This window comes from Sinocyclocheilus grahami, unplaced genomic scaffold (genome assembly GCF_001515645.1).
Source record: "Sinocyclocheilus grahami isolate Dianchi unplaced genomic scaffold, SAMN03320097.WGS_v1.1 scaffold57.1, whole genome shotgun sequence".
Lineage (NCBI taxonomy): Eukaryota > Metazoa > Chordata > Actinopteri > Cypriniformes > Cyprinidae > Sinocyclocheilus > Sinocyclocheilus grahami.
Genome location: NW_015505236.1, coordinates 484,192 through 501,595, shown reverse-complemented (window position 1 = coordinate 501,595; position 17,404 = coordinate 484,192). Strand labels below are relative to the sequence as shown.

General features: G+C 35.2%; 2 protein-coding genes across 2 annotated transcripts in view; both read left to right on the top strand.

Annotated features, from left to right (window-relative positions):
* The first annotated feature begins 8,525 nt into the window (after positions 1-8,525).
* On the top strand, positions 8,526-15,028 carry LOC107584204 (matrix-remodeling-associated protein 7-like). The gene is made up of 4 exons (XM_016270709.1): positions 8,526-8,974; positions 9,141-9,270; positions 13,015-13,111; positions 14,860-15,028. Exons 1-4 carry the CDS (start codon positions 8,579-8,581, stop codon positions 14,972-14,974), a joined length of 738 nt encoding a protein of 245 aa, XP_016126195.1. The 5' UTR covers positions 8,526-8,578; the 3' UTR covers positions 14,975-15,028.
* Positions 15,029-15,801: 773 nt separating this feature from the next.
* Positions 15,802-17,404, top strand: part of st6galnac1.1 (ST6 (alpha-N-acetyl-neuraminyl-2,3-beta-galactosyl-1,3)-N-acetylgalactosaminide alpha-2,6-sialyltransferase 1, tandem duplicate 1) — a 13,278-nt gene continuing 11,675 nt past the window's right edge. The window contains exons 1-3 of the mRNA XM_016270486.1: positions 15,802-15,922; positions 16,097-16,295; positions 16,382-16,544. Coding sequence (XP_016125972.1) covers positions 15,828-15,922; positions 16,097-16,295; positions 16,382-16,544 — 457 coding nt within the window. The 5' untranslated portion in view covers positions 15,802-15,827. The remainder of the gene's footprint in view (positions 15,923-16,096; positions 16,296-16,381; positions 16,545-17,404) is intronic.

The following is a 17,404-nucleotide window of genomic DNA, read 5'->3' as shown; positions in this document are numbered from 1 at the left end:
GTAATGTAGAAACATTCATTTTCTGTAGAGCTGCTTTGAAACAATGTGTATATTAAAAAGTGCTATACAAATAAATGTGAATTGAACAAAACATTTTTTTTCTCCTCTCCAGATCAGTAGGGAAACCATCCTTTCTGTGAGTGACTGGAGCACTCCCACGCAGCACAGCAAACTATAGTGGAGACTGTTCAAGGACAACATGCTTTATAGTTTATTATAAATGTATAAATCGATTGCTGTAAATAAGTGCATAACAAAAGTCAACATGCATAAAATATATCATTAAATGTTTTAAATTGGAATATACTACAAATATATGTTTATATATTAATAACTGAGGGGTGCACAAGAATCAAAAACATTGAACAAGATTAGTTTTCACTTAATAAAATATCTTCATTTATTTGGAACGAATTTTCTACGACAACAAACTTAACATTTACCATGAGATTAGTAAAACAAAAGTAAAGTAAAGTATATTTGTGATTGAACTTGACTAACAAGCAAGTTGCAAGAACACACACACGCACATATAATTATATTTACATAGAGAGGCTGAAGTTACCTTGGCAGAAGACCACGATGTCGTTTATATAGCAAACACGGACTTTTACCATGGTAACTAAAGCCTAAAATATGTTAACAAGGCAGGTACGGACAGCTGACCACATTAATCCTCAAATATTAGAGGATTTTATCTTTTAAAAACAACACTAATATAACTACATCTATATACAGTATATATATACTACGTATACATTATTTTATAAATAATGTAAATAAATTATTTTATTGTCTACTAATTACCAAAAATCACAGTTCTGTCTCTCTAACTCAATGTATTTCAATTGCCCGCTATGAACTTCCTGGAACTACTTGAGGTCTACGTGAATCACGTGACGATCGAGCGTTTTGGACTTCCGTTGACGCAAATCTCTCTTTCCATGGCTCTGCTATAAACCATTAAAGCTCATTTTAGACCACCCCACCCTCCTGCTGTCAATAACCGTGTCACCCCCCCCAACACACACAACACTACACCACACCACACCACACACCGGTCATTTACAACTCTACACGCCCCCCTGGCAACTATACCGAATTCACGTGATTTTATATAACACAGAGGGTCTGCACGTGAAGCTGGGTGCAAACTCGTGCCGGTCACCAGGTAAAGTACCACGGAGTTACTACAGAGAAACGTGTCAGCAATGAGAACAGGTAGGCTACATCATCCGCTGGGGGGGATCATATTTAGCAATAAAAATATACATGGTGGGTTCTCAGGAGTTTATTTTTATTCAAAGTAATACATTTCCTTTTTTATTAAAGTCACATTAAAGTTGTTGTTTTTTATGTTTTACGATAAACAGTTTTACCAGGTCATTTGTTCTGTTACTTTCCGAATGGCAATTATTCATGCTAGTTTTTATTCTTCCACTCTTTACTCTTCAAACTTTCAATGAACTATAGAATGATTCAAATTATGTTCTAAACAAATTAAATAAACCATTTCTGTATTTATTAGCCTATTTGAAAATGATTTGTATCAAATTTTCGCATGAAAATGTCCTTAAAGGGATAGTTCACCCAAAAATGAAAATTCTGTCATTAATTACTCACCCTCGTGTTGTTCCAAACCCGTAAGATCTTCGGAACACAATTTAAGATATTTTTTATGAAATCTGATATTTTTTATGAAATCTTTTGATGATATCATAAAACATATCTTAAATTGTGTTCTGAAGATGAACAAAGGTCTTACGGGTTTGGAACAACACGACGGTGAGTAATTAATGACAGAATTTTAATTTTTGGGTGAACTAACCCTGTAAGATTCAGGGTTACTGCACCACAGCTATTTTCTCAAAAAAAAAACAAACATTTAATTAATTAATTAATAAAACCTGTGAGGTTGGTAGCTGGCTAGTTGAAAAAACTGTATCACATCTAGCTTCAGCGACACCTGCACCGATTTAATTCTCTTTCTTTCATTTAAATTTTCTTTTATTGAAAGACTATCGAAAGTAGCCATTCTTTCCATTGAGAATATACACAAAGCCTTAAATAAAACACCAAGGACATAGCAGATGAATTTGCTGAAAGAAAGGCCCAGAGAATTAAATTAAACACGTTTATTGTTTGTATTTCATGATAAAATTGACAGAAAATAAAGGATACTGTGTTATATTGAAAGTAACAAAATGCTTATTATTGTGATTATTGGATGGCTGGTGCACTACAAATAATGACTAGACTTGAAAACGTTAAATATAATTTCCAAGCATTTATATCGTTAATAAAACTTGTGAATAGTCATGTAATGAATAGTCAGAAAAGACCACAATAAGGAGCATTGGAGCCCACATTAACCTATAATGTATGTTTTTGCATATGGGCCTGGGGCTGACTTGCTATGCCACTGATCATGTCACTGTATCAGTGACTCTGTCATTAAAAGCTGTCAGTATCAGCTCATTAGCTCAAAAGATGATTTCTGTTCAGTGACTCAAGAATCGCCCCTGTTGTGAGTGAAGCGGTCAGATAAGTTTTATAAACAAAGCAAACAATTAATTTGAAAGGGCAGACAGTATACAGACAAGACAGTACAGTAAGGGCAACCTAGAATGTACCACCATTCAGAAGGAGCCCATCCAGATCACTCCAGAAGATACAGAGATGGAGAAAATGAGAGGCTCTGACTGAGGACTCTCTTGTTGAGCTGGAAATATTGGCATATTTCTTCACTGTGGCTGCTGATGATTCAGGTAGAGAAGCCTGAATGCTAAACTCCGCTTGGTGGAGTGAAAATATTTCCATGTTCTTCAACCACAGCAGAAAAGCCATTACTGACTTGAGGAACCTGAACAGCAAACGCAACCTGATGAGGTGAAATGAGTGCCACGTTCCTCCCCAACAGTAGATCAACCACTGATGGTTCAGGAAGAACCTCAACATCTCACTGCCATCTCTGACCACTGGAAGAACCGTTGACAATTCAGGTGGCACCTGATAAGATGGAGTAGAAGGACAAAAAAGGAAAGAAAGACAGACCCTTCAACTACAAAATGTCAAGATGCAAATCCACCACCAGCAAAGGCTAAACTTGCTTGGATGGACACCAGCAGTGCACACAATACCAAGATTGAAGATGAAATTCCTGAAAAGCATAAGAGTGGGAGTGAAATGATCGTAGAGCTGGATCTGAGACAAGAAAAGAAGGAGAGAAAGACTTAATATGCAACTCCACCATCTGCAAAAGATGAACAGTGGACCCAAACAATGCAAAAGCCACAGATTAGAAAAAAAAACAAAGACCCAAAAACAAGCAAGCAAAATTGAAGAGATGTAGGCTACAGGAGCCTGAATGCAGTAGCAAAATCAACCAGCAAAAGGGATTTCTTCTCATTTGTAAACTGGGAGAGAAAGATAACATGAAAATCAGAAAAGAGGAGAAAATACAAACTGTACAATATGCCAGTGATCCATCTATGAAACACCTGCTCATCAACAAACACAACAGGTTCAATAAGTCATACAGTACAGAACCTAGAGGATGATCTCCCTCTCAAAATTTGAGCATCAAGAACATATACAGGTGGTGGAAGACAAGAAGGATCACTTCCTCCAGTAAAAATTCTGTAAATCTGAGGCCAATCAAGTTTATTACCACATTGTTCATGTGTTAGAATGTGCTGCTGCTGTCTTACACTGAAAAAACAACAACAACATTCGGGTCACTGAAGCTGTCTGTCTGTCTGTGTTCAAAGTGAAATGTATTTTTAATATGTGGCCTTTTCACCTGTAGCTTCATATGTTCACCTCTAGATGTCCTACCATTCTAGTAATGATTTCTGGATATTGATGCGATGTGCTGAAATGAGTTTAAAGGGGTCATATGATGCGATTAAAAATTTTCCTTTCTCTTTGGAGTGTTACAAGCTCTTGGTGCATAAAGAGGATCTGTAAAGTTGCAAAGACTAAAGTCTCAAATCCAAAGAGATATTCTTTATAAAAGTTAAGATTTGCCCACGCTCTCCTAAAACGCCTCGTTTGAACACGCCCCCACATGTCTACGTCACTGTGTGGGAAGATTTGCATAACGCCGCCCAAATGTTCACGCAAAGAAAGAAGGCATAACTTTTATTTTGTAGTATTGTTGCCACCGCCATCATGTTGTGGAGATGCTGTGTGTTTCGTTGTGAAAGCGAAACTACTTTGTTTGGCCTTCCAAAAGAGGATGATATCAGCTTCGTCATGCCTGAAGATGATCCGTTCTGGTCGCTGAGGAAATACATCAACTTTGCGCAGTGGATCGCCGGATCGGCTTTTACCGTGGACGAAGCGGAGTCCAGCCCGGGGTCGTCACATGTGGTTGCCGCAAGCCTCCTTAGTCAAATCCGCCAGGCGCCGCTCACTCAAGCCGCTGTGTGTTTCGTTGTGAAAGCGAAACTACTTTGTTTGGCCTTCCAAAAGAGGACATAATTTTCTATAAAGTGGGGCATTTCCAACTTTGCAAGGACAGTCTGGCGCTTCTGACTCACAGCCTGTAAGTAAGTTTTTTATATTTAAAGAATTTGCCACTGATGATTCAAACGCGAGTTTTGAGCAGTGTAGAGTAGCGCTTGTTGTTTGTCATTTCTCTGATCACAAATGCAGACATGGTTTTATGTTTACGCGGCACAATACGCAACGCAAAGCGTAAAAATACAGCATAAGTCATTATAATCAGTAATTATGTCCCCACTGGATGCAACAAATGCCTTGTTTGTAATGGGTTTTATTGGTTTTGTCTCGTCGCACCGGGACACATGGAAACACAGTATGGTAAGGGGCGTAACATTTCCGTCACACGCTTGAGGTATTCAGCCAATCACAACACACTGGATAGCTGGCCAATCAGAGCACACCTCGCTTTTCAGACCGATGCTAATACTATGCTAAAGTTCTCTTACAAGTTTCCTGTAATACTCAGTGGGGACACAATGCTGTTACTGTAATCACAGCGCTAAACACACACTGTAAAAAAACACTGTGTTTCAGAAAGGCGGGGCATAGAGGAGAAACAATAATGTGCATTATGTGTTTTTTTAACCTTAAACCGCATAAACACATTGCATTACACCAAATACACAAAATAGTGTTCTTTTTAGCAACATCATGTGACCCCTTTAAATGGAAATCAATGTTTACTTCATCAGTTCTACCACATCAGTGAAAGAATGTGCACACAAGGCCCAGAGAGTGTGCACATATTTACACCGTTTATGTTTTATTTGTTCAAATCCATGTGCATGGCAAGGTTTACACATCAAGCCCGATGTTCTGGATGGTTCAAATGTGTTTCGTATTGGATATATTTCACAAAGTGGTGAGGACAGGATCAGTAGTAGGGTAAAAAGTATGTTCAACCCACAAGTGACTCCTTTTTGGGTGACTAATAGTAATGAAAATAAAGTACAAACCACAATTTATGATTCTGAAAAACAATTTAATTATAATTAAGAGATTTTCATTTAGAGATAGATGACATTCAGTACATTGATTTACTAAACATTTCCAGTACACTCTTCAAATCGAACTTGGATTCGGTCTGTTCTCCAAGGCGCTTTAGAGGCATGTTCGATTTAGCTTTATTGATTCCTGTTGGCCAAGGAAGAAAAATATGGTAAATGCAGTTTACATGGTAAATCACAACTAGTCTCACTTATAGAAGGCAACTTACTTGAATGCATCGCCTTTTCTCTGAATCCGCATCACAAACTCTTTTTTCAGCAGGTCATTGAAGATGCGGGTGTCTGGATCTTCTATAGTTGGTCTGTAGAAACAAGCATCAGATCCTGCCTGGTGCTTCATAAAGCCTGAATATTGTAACATGGGCCTACATGCTGCCCATTTCCCCAAACTTACTCACTTTTCTTCTCCCTCTGATTGAGCAGAAAGTTTACAAAGTTTTTCTGGACCATCGAGTCCACAATTTTGCTGATGTCACTCGCAATGGTTGATTCAGCATAACGGCGGCTAAACTTCTGGATTTCATTTCGTGAGCTATTAGTGAAATTTTAAAAACAGAGCATAAAATCAAAACATAAGCTTTTCTTTAATTGTTGTGTGACTTCTGTTGTCTGTACATACACATTTGGGTAACACTTATAATGTTAGTTAATGCATTAATCAAACTTAAAAAGTAATTGCTGAAAATGTACTCACCCTCAGGCCGTCCAAGATGTAGATGAGTTTGTTTCTTCATCAGAACAGATTTGGAGAAGTTTAACATTACATCACTTGCTCACCAATAGAGGAAGTGTCACGGACCATTTTGGCCAGAAGGGGTGGTTTAAAATCAAATGTATTAATGATAAATTTGTTTATTACAAACACACTGCTTTTGGATTGCGTATATTACTTGTGGATTTTTGTATTACATTTATCAGCTTTTTGGACTCTCATTCTGACGGCACCCATTCACTGCAGAGGATCCATTGGTGAGCAAGTGATGTAATGCTAAATTTCTCCAAATTTGTTCCCATGAGCTAACAAGTTCATCTACTTCTTGGATGGCCCGAGGGTGAGTAAATGTTTAGCCAATTTTCGTTTTTTGGTGAACTATACATATTATATAACTATAACTATTTCTGTTTACAAATGGAACCTTATTGTAAAATGTTACCACATTATATGCATACAGTATGTACGTTTTGTATTCGAAAATGATCTGATGATGCTTAATTATTTTCTTACCTGCTATCAAGAGGCTGGGATCCCGCGCATGACCATGCACAGCCCAGGCATATCAAAACCAATATAAATATTGCAACCTTCATTTCTCCTTTAATACTTCAAACCAGATGAGAAAAATAGATATCAAACATCCAGCACCTCTGACAACAAAACAGCTGAATGCAAATAGATTTAGACCTACCCTTTCTAGTTCTGGTCCTGTTGTGATGGTTCTGCTTCTGGCCCCTGTATTGGCTAAAACTGATGCACAAGTCTACAGCAAACGGCACTGGTCTTTTATACAGTGCGACTGACATTAACACCAGAACAACAACTTATTTCCACATCATTTAAACAATTAATAATGAGGCATAAAAGCTGATAAGGCTACTTTTTCTTACAATCGTAGGTGTCAAATCTATTTACACTCTCTGTGGTTTGTACTAGACATATAACATGTTAGTGGAGCTGAAAATAGATAAATGACCCCATTAAACCATTCTTTTTTAAAGGCAAACATATTTTCATTATGCAGATCAGATAAGTATTGGCTGATGTAAGGAAATGTTCCAAGCTAATGACTCCAGGTGTACATTTTCAGGCATTTTAAGAAAAGTCAACAGATTATATTTTCCAAAGGTTCCTGTGTCCTTGTGGCAATAATAAGAGTGGTGATGGATATGCAGTTATTAAAGGAATGGCTGGTGAAAATGCATTTTTAGACTTTTGGAAAAAATAAAATATCCATATTTCTACTTCATTAATATTTTAAACAGGATTGCCTCACAACAAATAAGGTAAAGACAAGATTTTAACTGAACATTTATATATGTTCTGTAAATATTCCGTTTCATATTCATTCATATAGCCTATATACTCTGTATCAGTGTTGGGGGTAACGAATTACAAGTAACGCGAGTTACGTAATCAGATTACTTTTTTCAAGTAACTAGTAAAGTAATGCATTACTTTTTAATTTAGAAGAGAATATCTGAGTTACTTTTTCAAATAAGTAACGCAAGTTACTTTTTTTTCAATTTATTGATTGACAGCTCTCCTGTCCCCATGTTGAGAGAAATCAGAAGATATTACTGTAATTCTAAAATAAATATTAATATGCATTAATTCATCTCACTCACACAAAAAAACAACAACATAGATTCAGTATTCCTCAAAATGAATAAAAATAATGCAACTCAGAATATGACGCAAACCTGCAATAATTAAATGTTAAACAACACAAATATCCTTTATGTATTTAATCCCATTCTATTAACCAATGTCTTTGCTTCTGACCTTCGATGATCCAGTTCAACCATACTAATAAGCACAAATTACTCTAGACAAACATATGTGTGCTTTTTATTTCTGAAGTGTGTTGAAATGTCTTCTTCTGCATTCTACTGTACGGACGTAAATTTACTTTCCCTTCAGCCTGAGGCTTATTCATTTCACTTTTGGTGTGAAAAGTCTTTTATATTTGCCAAAAATAGAACTTTTTTATTTTAAGAATATACAAGCAAGCCCTGTCCAGATTTAAAAAGTAACGCAAAAGTAACGTAACGCATTACTTTCCATAAAAAGTAACTACGTAACGTAATTAGTTACTTTTTTATGGAGTAATGCAATATTGTAATGCATTACTTTTAAAAGTATCTTTCCCCAACACTGCTCTGTATTAAAAATGCAAGCATGTTTTTGACGTTGTAATGGCTGTTTTTTGTTTCCTAAGCTTTTATTTTGAAATCAGAACTTCCGCTGTGAGTAGCTGCAAAAAAATCAGCGTATAATTCTGCATGTACATATCTATAGAGTCAAATGTAGTGTTTTCAAAAACAGATCAATTCGTCGCAGTTGCATGTTGTTGAAATATGCATTTATTAAAATACCCAAGTCAGAAGTCAATAAAACGCCCACGTCAGCGTTAGTTAATAATAAACGCACAGTTATTGCGAAAAACGAAAGTTCATTCATAGATAAGATGGATGGAACCTCAGATTTGTTTTGGCAGGCAATGCTGTTTACGCTTCTTGCAATTATAATAGCAGCAGTCTTTATGGGAAGAAATAAAGCTCCTGCGCCGTCAAAGTGCTTCCATCAAACTAGCGCTGTTGTGGAGGAGAGAGCTGGTCCAGACCCTGGAGCTTCCACACAGTATCATGAAAAACAAAATAATGAAAGCAATCAACAGGACATTCCGCCAAAATCTAATGCAAAGAGCCTCAAAGCCAAAGATAAAACTAAACTTGTAAAGGTAAGGATTTATTCTGCTTTATGGATGATTTTGTAATAGTTTACAATCCAACTGAAAATGACGAACCAATGAAAGCATTAAAGGGGTCATATGATGCGATTTCAAGTTTTCCTTTCTCTTTGGAGTTTCTCTAATGAACCCTTTATTCTTTCTATCTTCTCCTCAGGATTCAAACTCAGATAATGTGGAAAAAGTTTGCAAGTCAGATTCTCCAGTTCACACCTCCAGTGGTTGGGGAGAGGATTCCTCCGAGTCTGGGATAAGGAATGCCTTGAGGGATTATGCTCAGTCACCTGGTATAAGAATGATGATGATGATGATGATGATAATAATAATAATAATAATAAAAAAATTTTTTTTACTAGCTTTCTGTTGATCAGTCTTATTATTGTTTATTATTACAAATTGTTTGGGTTACTGTTTCATAAGTATTATATTAAAGTATTTTTGACCTCTGACTATGAATATACAGTGGGGAAAAAAAGTATTTAGTCAGCCACCAATTGTGCAAGTTCTCCCACTTAAAAAGATGAGAGAGGCCTGTAATTTTCATCATAGGTATACCTCAACTATGAGAGACAAAATGAGAAAAAAAAAATCCAGAAAATCACATTGTAGGATTTTTAAAGAATTAATTGGTAAATTCCTCGGTAAAATAAGTATTTGGTCACCTACAAACAAGCAAGATTTCTGGCTCTCACAGACCTGTAACTTATTCTTTAAGAGGCTCCTCTGTCCTCCACCACCGATGCTACTTCAATCAATATTTATAGCTTTTTGTATTAAATGTGCACTTGTTGTGTACTTAAAATATTAAAAGTATATTTTTAAAAACTGTACTTGCTAATATATAAAAAGCCACTTTAAAGGGTTAGTTCACCCAAAAATGAAAATTAGGCTGCGTTTTACTCACCCCCGAGTAGACTTGTGCCGGTATTCGGTAATGCGATATATCACGGTAATGATTATGCACGATATTGTTATCGTGGGCACATCTAAATACCGTGAATAATTATATATTACAAATTATTCCGAATTTTGAATGCATTTTAAGAATACTTTTCCCATCAACTGGTCAAAATGCACAACACTGCTGTATGCTGCGAGTGCGCACTCTGACGTAAACAAGCGCGGACGAGAAGCACATGGCGGAACATGTGAGAGACGCTCTGGATGAAAGCGCACTTTCACTCTCTGCAGAAATAATAATAATAATAAAATAATTCATTTAAATGCAGCTGTTTTTTTTTTTTTTTTTTAACTTTTTTTACATTTTAATCTGGACTACAACATGCCCTAGATATTGTTTGAAAGTGTTTTGATTCTTTATTGTTTGGTCACACTTTACATTAGGGCTTCATTAGTTAACATTAGTTAATTCATTAGTTAACATAAACTGCCAATGAAAAATTCTTCTGAACTTTCATTAATCTTAGGTAATTACAATATTTATTTAATAACATGTTGTTAAAATCGAAAGTTGCAACTGTGTTATTTAATGAGCAAACATGAACTAAGACTTGTATTTTTTTTTAAACAAAGATTAATAACTGCTGTAGCAAATGTAGCTATTGCTCATTGTGAATGTTAATGCATTAACTAAGGTTAACTAATGAGGTCTTATTGTAAAGGGATACCTATTGGTCTTTATAGTTCTTTTGCACTTTAATCTGTAAAACTTTTAACTTTATACATTTTTCTGTATTGCTTTATTGCATTTAAATGTTCAGTTATTTTTGTTATAAGAAAAATGTTATTAAACCTGTTATACTGTATTATGACAGCACTTTTTAAAACTAAGTTTCAATACCGTGATAATACCGCATACCGTGATAAAAGCATTAGCAATTAATCGCAACATGAAAATTTGATACCGGCATATCCCTACCCCCGAGGGATCCTAGGTGTATATGACTCTCTTCTTTCAGACGAATCCAGTCAGAGTTATATAAAAAATTGTCTTTGATCTTTCAAGCTCTATCATTGCAGTCAGCGGGTGTTGCATTGCGTTAGTCGAAGAGACCTGAAATAAAAAGCACCCTTCCATAAAAAAAGTGTCTCACACGGCTCCGGGGGGTGAACAAAGGCCTTCTGTAGCGAAGCAATGCGTTTTTGTAAGAAAAATATCCATATTCAAAACGTAATAATCACTTTAATCTAGCTTGCGCCAGCAGTTGTACACAGAAGCAGCTCCGGGAGGATAACGCATGAGTCTCGTGAAAATCAACGTTTGTTTACAGGATCAAAAGAAGCAAAGTTTCCTTACTTTAGCAAAGGAAAACCAGTCTCCTCTTGGCTTATATCGAAATCCCCCAACATTCTTCTTTACAAATCCTCGTTTTGTACTTCTAATTAGTGACCATTGTTTTGTTTCGATCTCTCCGCGTGCATCACTTCTGAGCGCCGCATGCGCAACGCCGACCTCATACGTCATTTCCCCGGGAACTGCTTCAGTTTACAACAGTGAGCGCAAGCTAGATTCAAGTGATTAGTACGTTTTGAATATGGATATTTTTCTGACAAAAACGCATCGATTCGCTACAGGAGGCCTTTGTTCACCCCCCGGAGCCGTGTGAGACACTTTTTTTATGAAAGGACGCTTTTTATTTCAGTTCTTTTGGACTGAAGCAATGCAACACCCGCTGACTGCAATGATAGAGCTTGAAAGATCAAAGACCATTTTTAATATAACTCCGACTGGATTCGTCTGAAAGAAGAAAGTCATATACACCTAGGATACCTCGGAGGTGAGTAAAACACAGCCTAATTTTCATTTTTGGCTGAACTAACCCTTTAAGTGAACTTAAAGAGACACTTATGACTACGTTTTTTAACATGTGCACTTAAAAAGTGCACTTTGTAACAATGTCAAACTAAAAGAACATTTTAACTCATTGTTATCATTTAATGATATTTTGTCATACTTGTACAAAGAAGTACTGTACTCTTATTTGAATGTGTTGACTAACATACTAAAGCACTTGTAAAGTACATGCAATTTAAACTGTAGGCTGTTATCTGATATTACATGCATATATTTCAAATGTACTTATTGCCACTTCATCATTACAAATGTGTAATTACAAATAATTTAAATACATGACATACAAGTTTCAATTAAATTACATCAAAGTATATTCTAGCATAAATATTTTGCATAAATGCTTGTCAGTACATTCAGCAACCATATTTCAAAGACAATAGAAGTAATTATGAAATAACATATAAAATATACTACTTAAGTGGGTAAAAAGGCACGTACATTTCCATTTATGCATTTAGCAGATGCTTATCGCAAGTGACTTACAAAAGAGGAACAAATCAATTTGTTAAAGAGCCAACAGTTGTTATAGTACACAATACCAGATTAATTACACAACCAGATAAGGAAAACAAGCTAGAGAAGAGAAGTACAGAGTTTAAATATTTATTTTCATTTTTTCAATTCTATTTTATGTTTGTGTAAGTGGATTGGTTTAAGAGTAATTGCATTTAATATAAATTTAAATGACGGTACATTTTTATTTAATAACATGCAGTTAAGTATCTGAAACATTACAATCAGTTTGCCCTTACTTATATTATTTTAAAGCATTTTATTTCCATAAGTACTTTTTAAAAAAAAAAAATGCTAAAGTCTGCTTCCTCTTCACAGGTCTTGGTATAGTGCTTAATACGTATTGTAATTTCCTGCATGATGTCATACACGCATCATGCACCCCCCTTGGTTGAAATCATGTTCCAGGCCCCACAAACTATGTTTCACAGTTAACCCCTGTCTGACGCCCCTGCGTGTGTCACAAAAGTGAGTCAGTGTTAAAAATGAAGATGATAAAAAAAATGCCCTAGAACAATACTAATGCAAATAATGTTCAAGGCAAATTTTGCTGACAAGGCTAATTTAATATTAATTTTCTAAAAAAAAAATCTAGTTCAGTTTGAGCAGTTTTTGACAAAATCTTAATTTTACAGGCTTCACAAGTATTACTGTTTGGTTAAGTAAGTAAGTTTGTCACTCCATAACTTCCACTCTGCAATAGATGCTGAGAAGAAACCCTTGAGGTACATGGCTGGCATGCTGAGGACCTGCCAGCTTGAGAAGATGATGACCAGAGAAGAACTGGAGGAAGAGCAGAGGTGATTTCTTCTTAACTGAATGTCTTGTAATTTCAGCAATCCTTGCTAAAATGCTGTTGGATAGTAAGAACATTAACCAGTATCAGGAGGATACCTGGCTTTTGTCCACAATGTACACCATCATTCAAAGATTTGGGGTTGATTTTTTAAAACTGTTTTTGAAAGAAGTCTCTTATGCTCATTTAGACTGCATTTATTTGCTTGAAATTTTTTTTTTTAAATATATTTTAAAATGTAATTTGTACTTGTTGTGATATTCTAATATGCTGATTTGGTTCAAGAAACATTTCTTGTTATTATCAGTGTTGAAAATTTTATTTAAAAAATAAAATAATTTTAAATTTAAGTTCAAAAGAAATAGAATTGTTTTGTTGCATTATAAATGTCTTTACTTCCATGTTTGTTCAGTATAATGCAAATGCATTCACTCTGAGTAATTCATAAAGTCTTACCTTTTGTTTGCTTTGTATTTTGCTTTTCTAGTTTGTTCTCAGAGAGACAAATGATGTATTGTAATATCTTGATGATATATGACCCATACAAACAATTTCAATGTTTTCACTCCACCCATAACCAACATTTTAAAATACATTTTCTTTAATAGTCTGCAAACAGTTCTGTTAGGCATGTTCACTTCAATATTGTAGTTTCACATAGTTTCAAATGTGCTCCTGTTTGCATTATTTCATAGCATTTGTTGATTATTCAAATAGGTAAACAAAAGACATTTTCTGTTTGAACAGCACACACTGTAACACCTCAGTGGTCATGTTAGATAAACTCACCATTACATAGTGAAGGCTTCAGGCTATTCAGGCTCGTTTTCTGTTTGCCAATTGTTCCTTTAGACCCGGATAAGCACGTCATACCTGTACGAATGTGAGTTTATTATTTGGATAGGATGTAAAATAATTTGATTATTTTAACTCAGCTAAATTAAACTGCTCACGTTTTATTTGTACATCACTTTGCATAAATATATCTATCTATCTATCTATCTATCTATCTATCTATCTATCTATCTATCTATCTATATATATATATATATATATATATATGGCTGTATTAGATCAAAAGGGTGCTTCTACTAAATACTGAGCAAAGGGTCTGAATACTTAGGACCATGTGATATTTCAGTTTTTCTTTTTTAATAAATCTGCAAAAATGTCAACAATTCTGTGTTTTTCTGTCAATATGGGGTGCTGTGTGTACATTAATGAGGAAAAAAATGAACTTAAATGATTTTAGCAAATGGCTGCAATATAACAAAGAGTGAAAAATTTAAGGGGGTCTGAATATTTTCCGTACCCACTGTATATATATAGGTTAGAAATAAATGAAAATCTCTGCAGCACCAGTTACAGTTGAGGTCTATCTTGCAGAATCTGCAAAATGTTAATATGATAATAAGATGATCATAAAAATCACATTCCACAAGACAAAATAACAGCTGAATTTATACAAATGACCCCATTCAAAAGTATACATGCACTTAATTCCCAATATTGTGTGGCGTTACCTGATCAATGACTGTTTTTATGTGTGCCTTGTTAAACTGCTCACTTTTGTGCAGAAAAATCCTCCAAGTCCTGCACATTCTTTGGTTCTCCAGAATCTTTTGCATATTTGAACCTTTCCAGCAGTGACTGTCTTTTCACGCTAAACTTATAACCACAACTGTAGGTAATAATGTTACAGACTGAGCATCTGTGATATGTATTTAATAAAGTGTATGTGTTTTGTTTCAGGGTTCAGCGAGAGCAGTTAGCTGCCATCTTTCAGCTGCTCAGAGACAAACAAGACACGTTTGGTGAGGTGACAGAGAGTGATTTACAAGAACAGCTTAAACTCTATTCTATTTGAGAGTGTGGTTATGTGGATTATAGATGCAAATACCATTTTAAGGAGAGTTCAAGTTGAAATCAGTGACTTCAATGAACCAAAAAAGGGTTTGTTTTTTACTTATATGTGTATATATGTATTTATTGCTTATTATTATACATAATATGTGACCCTGGACCACAAAACCAGTCTTAAGTCGCTTGGGTATATTTTTATCAATAGCCAAAAAAAACATTGTATGGGTCAAAATTATCGATTTTTCTTTTATGCCAAAAATCATTAGGATATTAAGTAAAGTTAATAAAATTTAAAAAATGTTCCATGAAGATATTTTGTAAATTTCCTACTGTAAATACAAACCCAATTCCAAAAAATGTGGGACAGTGTACAAATTGTGAGTAAAAAAGTAATGGAATAATTTACAAATCTCATAAACTTATATTTTATTCACAATAGAATATAGATAACATATCAAATGTTGAAAGTGAGACATTTTGAAATGTCATGCCAAATATTGGCTCATTTTGGATTTCATGAGAGCTACACATTCCAAAAAGTTGGGACAGGTAGCAATAAGAGGCCGGAAAAGTTAAATGTACATATAAGGAACCGCTGGAGGACCAATTTGCAACTTATTAGGTCAATTGGCAACATGATTGGGTATAAAAAGAGCCTCTCAGAGCGGCAGTGTCTCTCAGAAGTCAAGATGGGCAGAGGATCACCAATTCCCCCAATGCTGCGGCGAAAAATAGTGGAGCAATATCAGAAAGATTCAGAGAATCTGGAAAAATCTGGGTCAAGGCCAGAAAACCATACTGGATGCCCGTGATCTTCGGGCCAGACTGATAGCATGAGTGGAAACTGGTCATGAAATATGCAGAAAGCTTGGGCTGTTATTAGTCTCATTCTGACTTGTTGCGTGCTGCTCTATCTAGTGCTTTGGATGAATCTCGCTGAACAGTTTCACAGGTAAGAAAATGAGTGAATCTTTTGCAAATATTAAAAATTTGTCTTATAAGGTGTAAGTATGATATTCTAATGACTGCTATATGGGATTTATTACTGTTTTATTAGATATTTGTCTGTCTGGATTACCACAAAAAGTTTATTCCTGTTTTTGCTGTACACTTTCCTCCTAATTAGCAAAACTGTCGTCATTGCTGCATTGATTTTATCACAACTTGGAACTACTAGTTTGTACAAAAGTGAAAATCTAATTTACTCCACTGAGCAAGAAATCAACATAACACCTATTCCGGTTCTCTATAAGAAAAATTTTACAAAACTTCCAGTGTGGGATTTTGAAGATGTTTATTTGCGAAACAATGAAGCAAGAAAACCTGTAAGTCTTTCGTCTCCAATACCATTCTCACTGTGAAGTTGTGAAATCCTTTTAATCCTTTGAAAAAAAAATCACCTTTTCCGTAGACCTGTCCAAAGTCCCTTCAAAACACAGAGGATCCCAAGTTCAAGGAGGCTGTTCTTCCTGACGTTCAGCTGTGGCTGTACAAAGGTCTACTCAACGTAGCAGAATGGAATCGATTAGCACACTTCAACAATCCCTTCGGCTTCATGGAATACAAGTACAATGGTGATAACCTAAGGCAAATGAAAGATTTGGCATACTATGGGTGTGTAGAGTCCTGCATGTGTTTGAGAAAGGGGTGCAGCAGGTCGTTAACTTGATGTCATTATTAGCTTGATGTCATTGGAGTTTAATACTGTAAACAATGGAAACAGGACTTTTTTCTTTATTTAAAGAAACATTACGGGTTCAGTGCAAGCTTAAATCGACAGCATTTGTGGCATAATGTTACTTGTCCCACCTTTTCTTTTCAAGTCACCAATTTCATTTTTTTTAAATGGAATATTGCAGTGTTTATTATAAAGGATTTATTCATGCACATCATTATTTTAAAAAAAAATCATGTGTCCTTGTAATCTTTAAATAATATAACTTCCCCTCCCCCTTGCAACAACATTTTATTTATTTTTTGATGATGTGTGCAGTGATCTGTCACTCGCACGAGATCCCAGCAATAGCAAACAACAATGATCCGATCAATTCCCACTGAACAAAATCAAGTCCCGGTCTACATTTAGGGACAATAGGAGTTCTGGGTTATAATGGTAAATATGTCAGTCAGTCAACAAACTTATTCACTCTTTCAGTACTGCAGCTGAAAAACATAATATGTGTTAACATTATTTTAGTGTAAAAATATCACTGATTTTATTTACTTTAAATCCTTTAAAAATTTGCGCCATTAACTTGGACTCTAAATGTTTCACTGTAATCTTGATTTAAAAAAGGAAATTTTTTTTTCTTTAAATATCTAACACTGTTGATTGAGCTAAACTTGCAAACATGAAGTAAAGGAATAGTTCACCCAAAAATGAAAATTCACAAAAAAAATTACTCATCCTCAGGCTATCCTAGATGTAGATGAG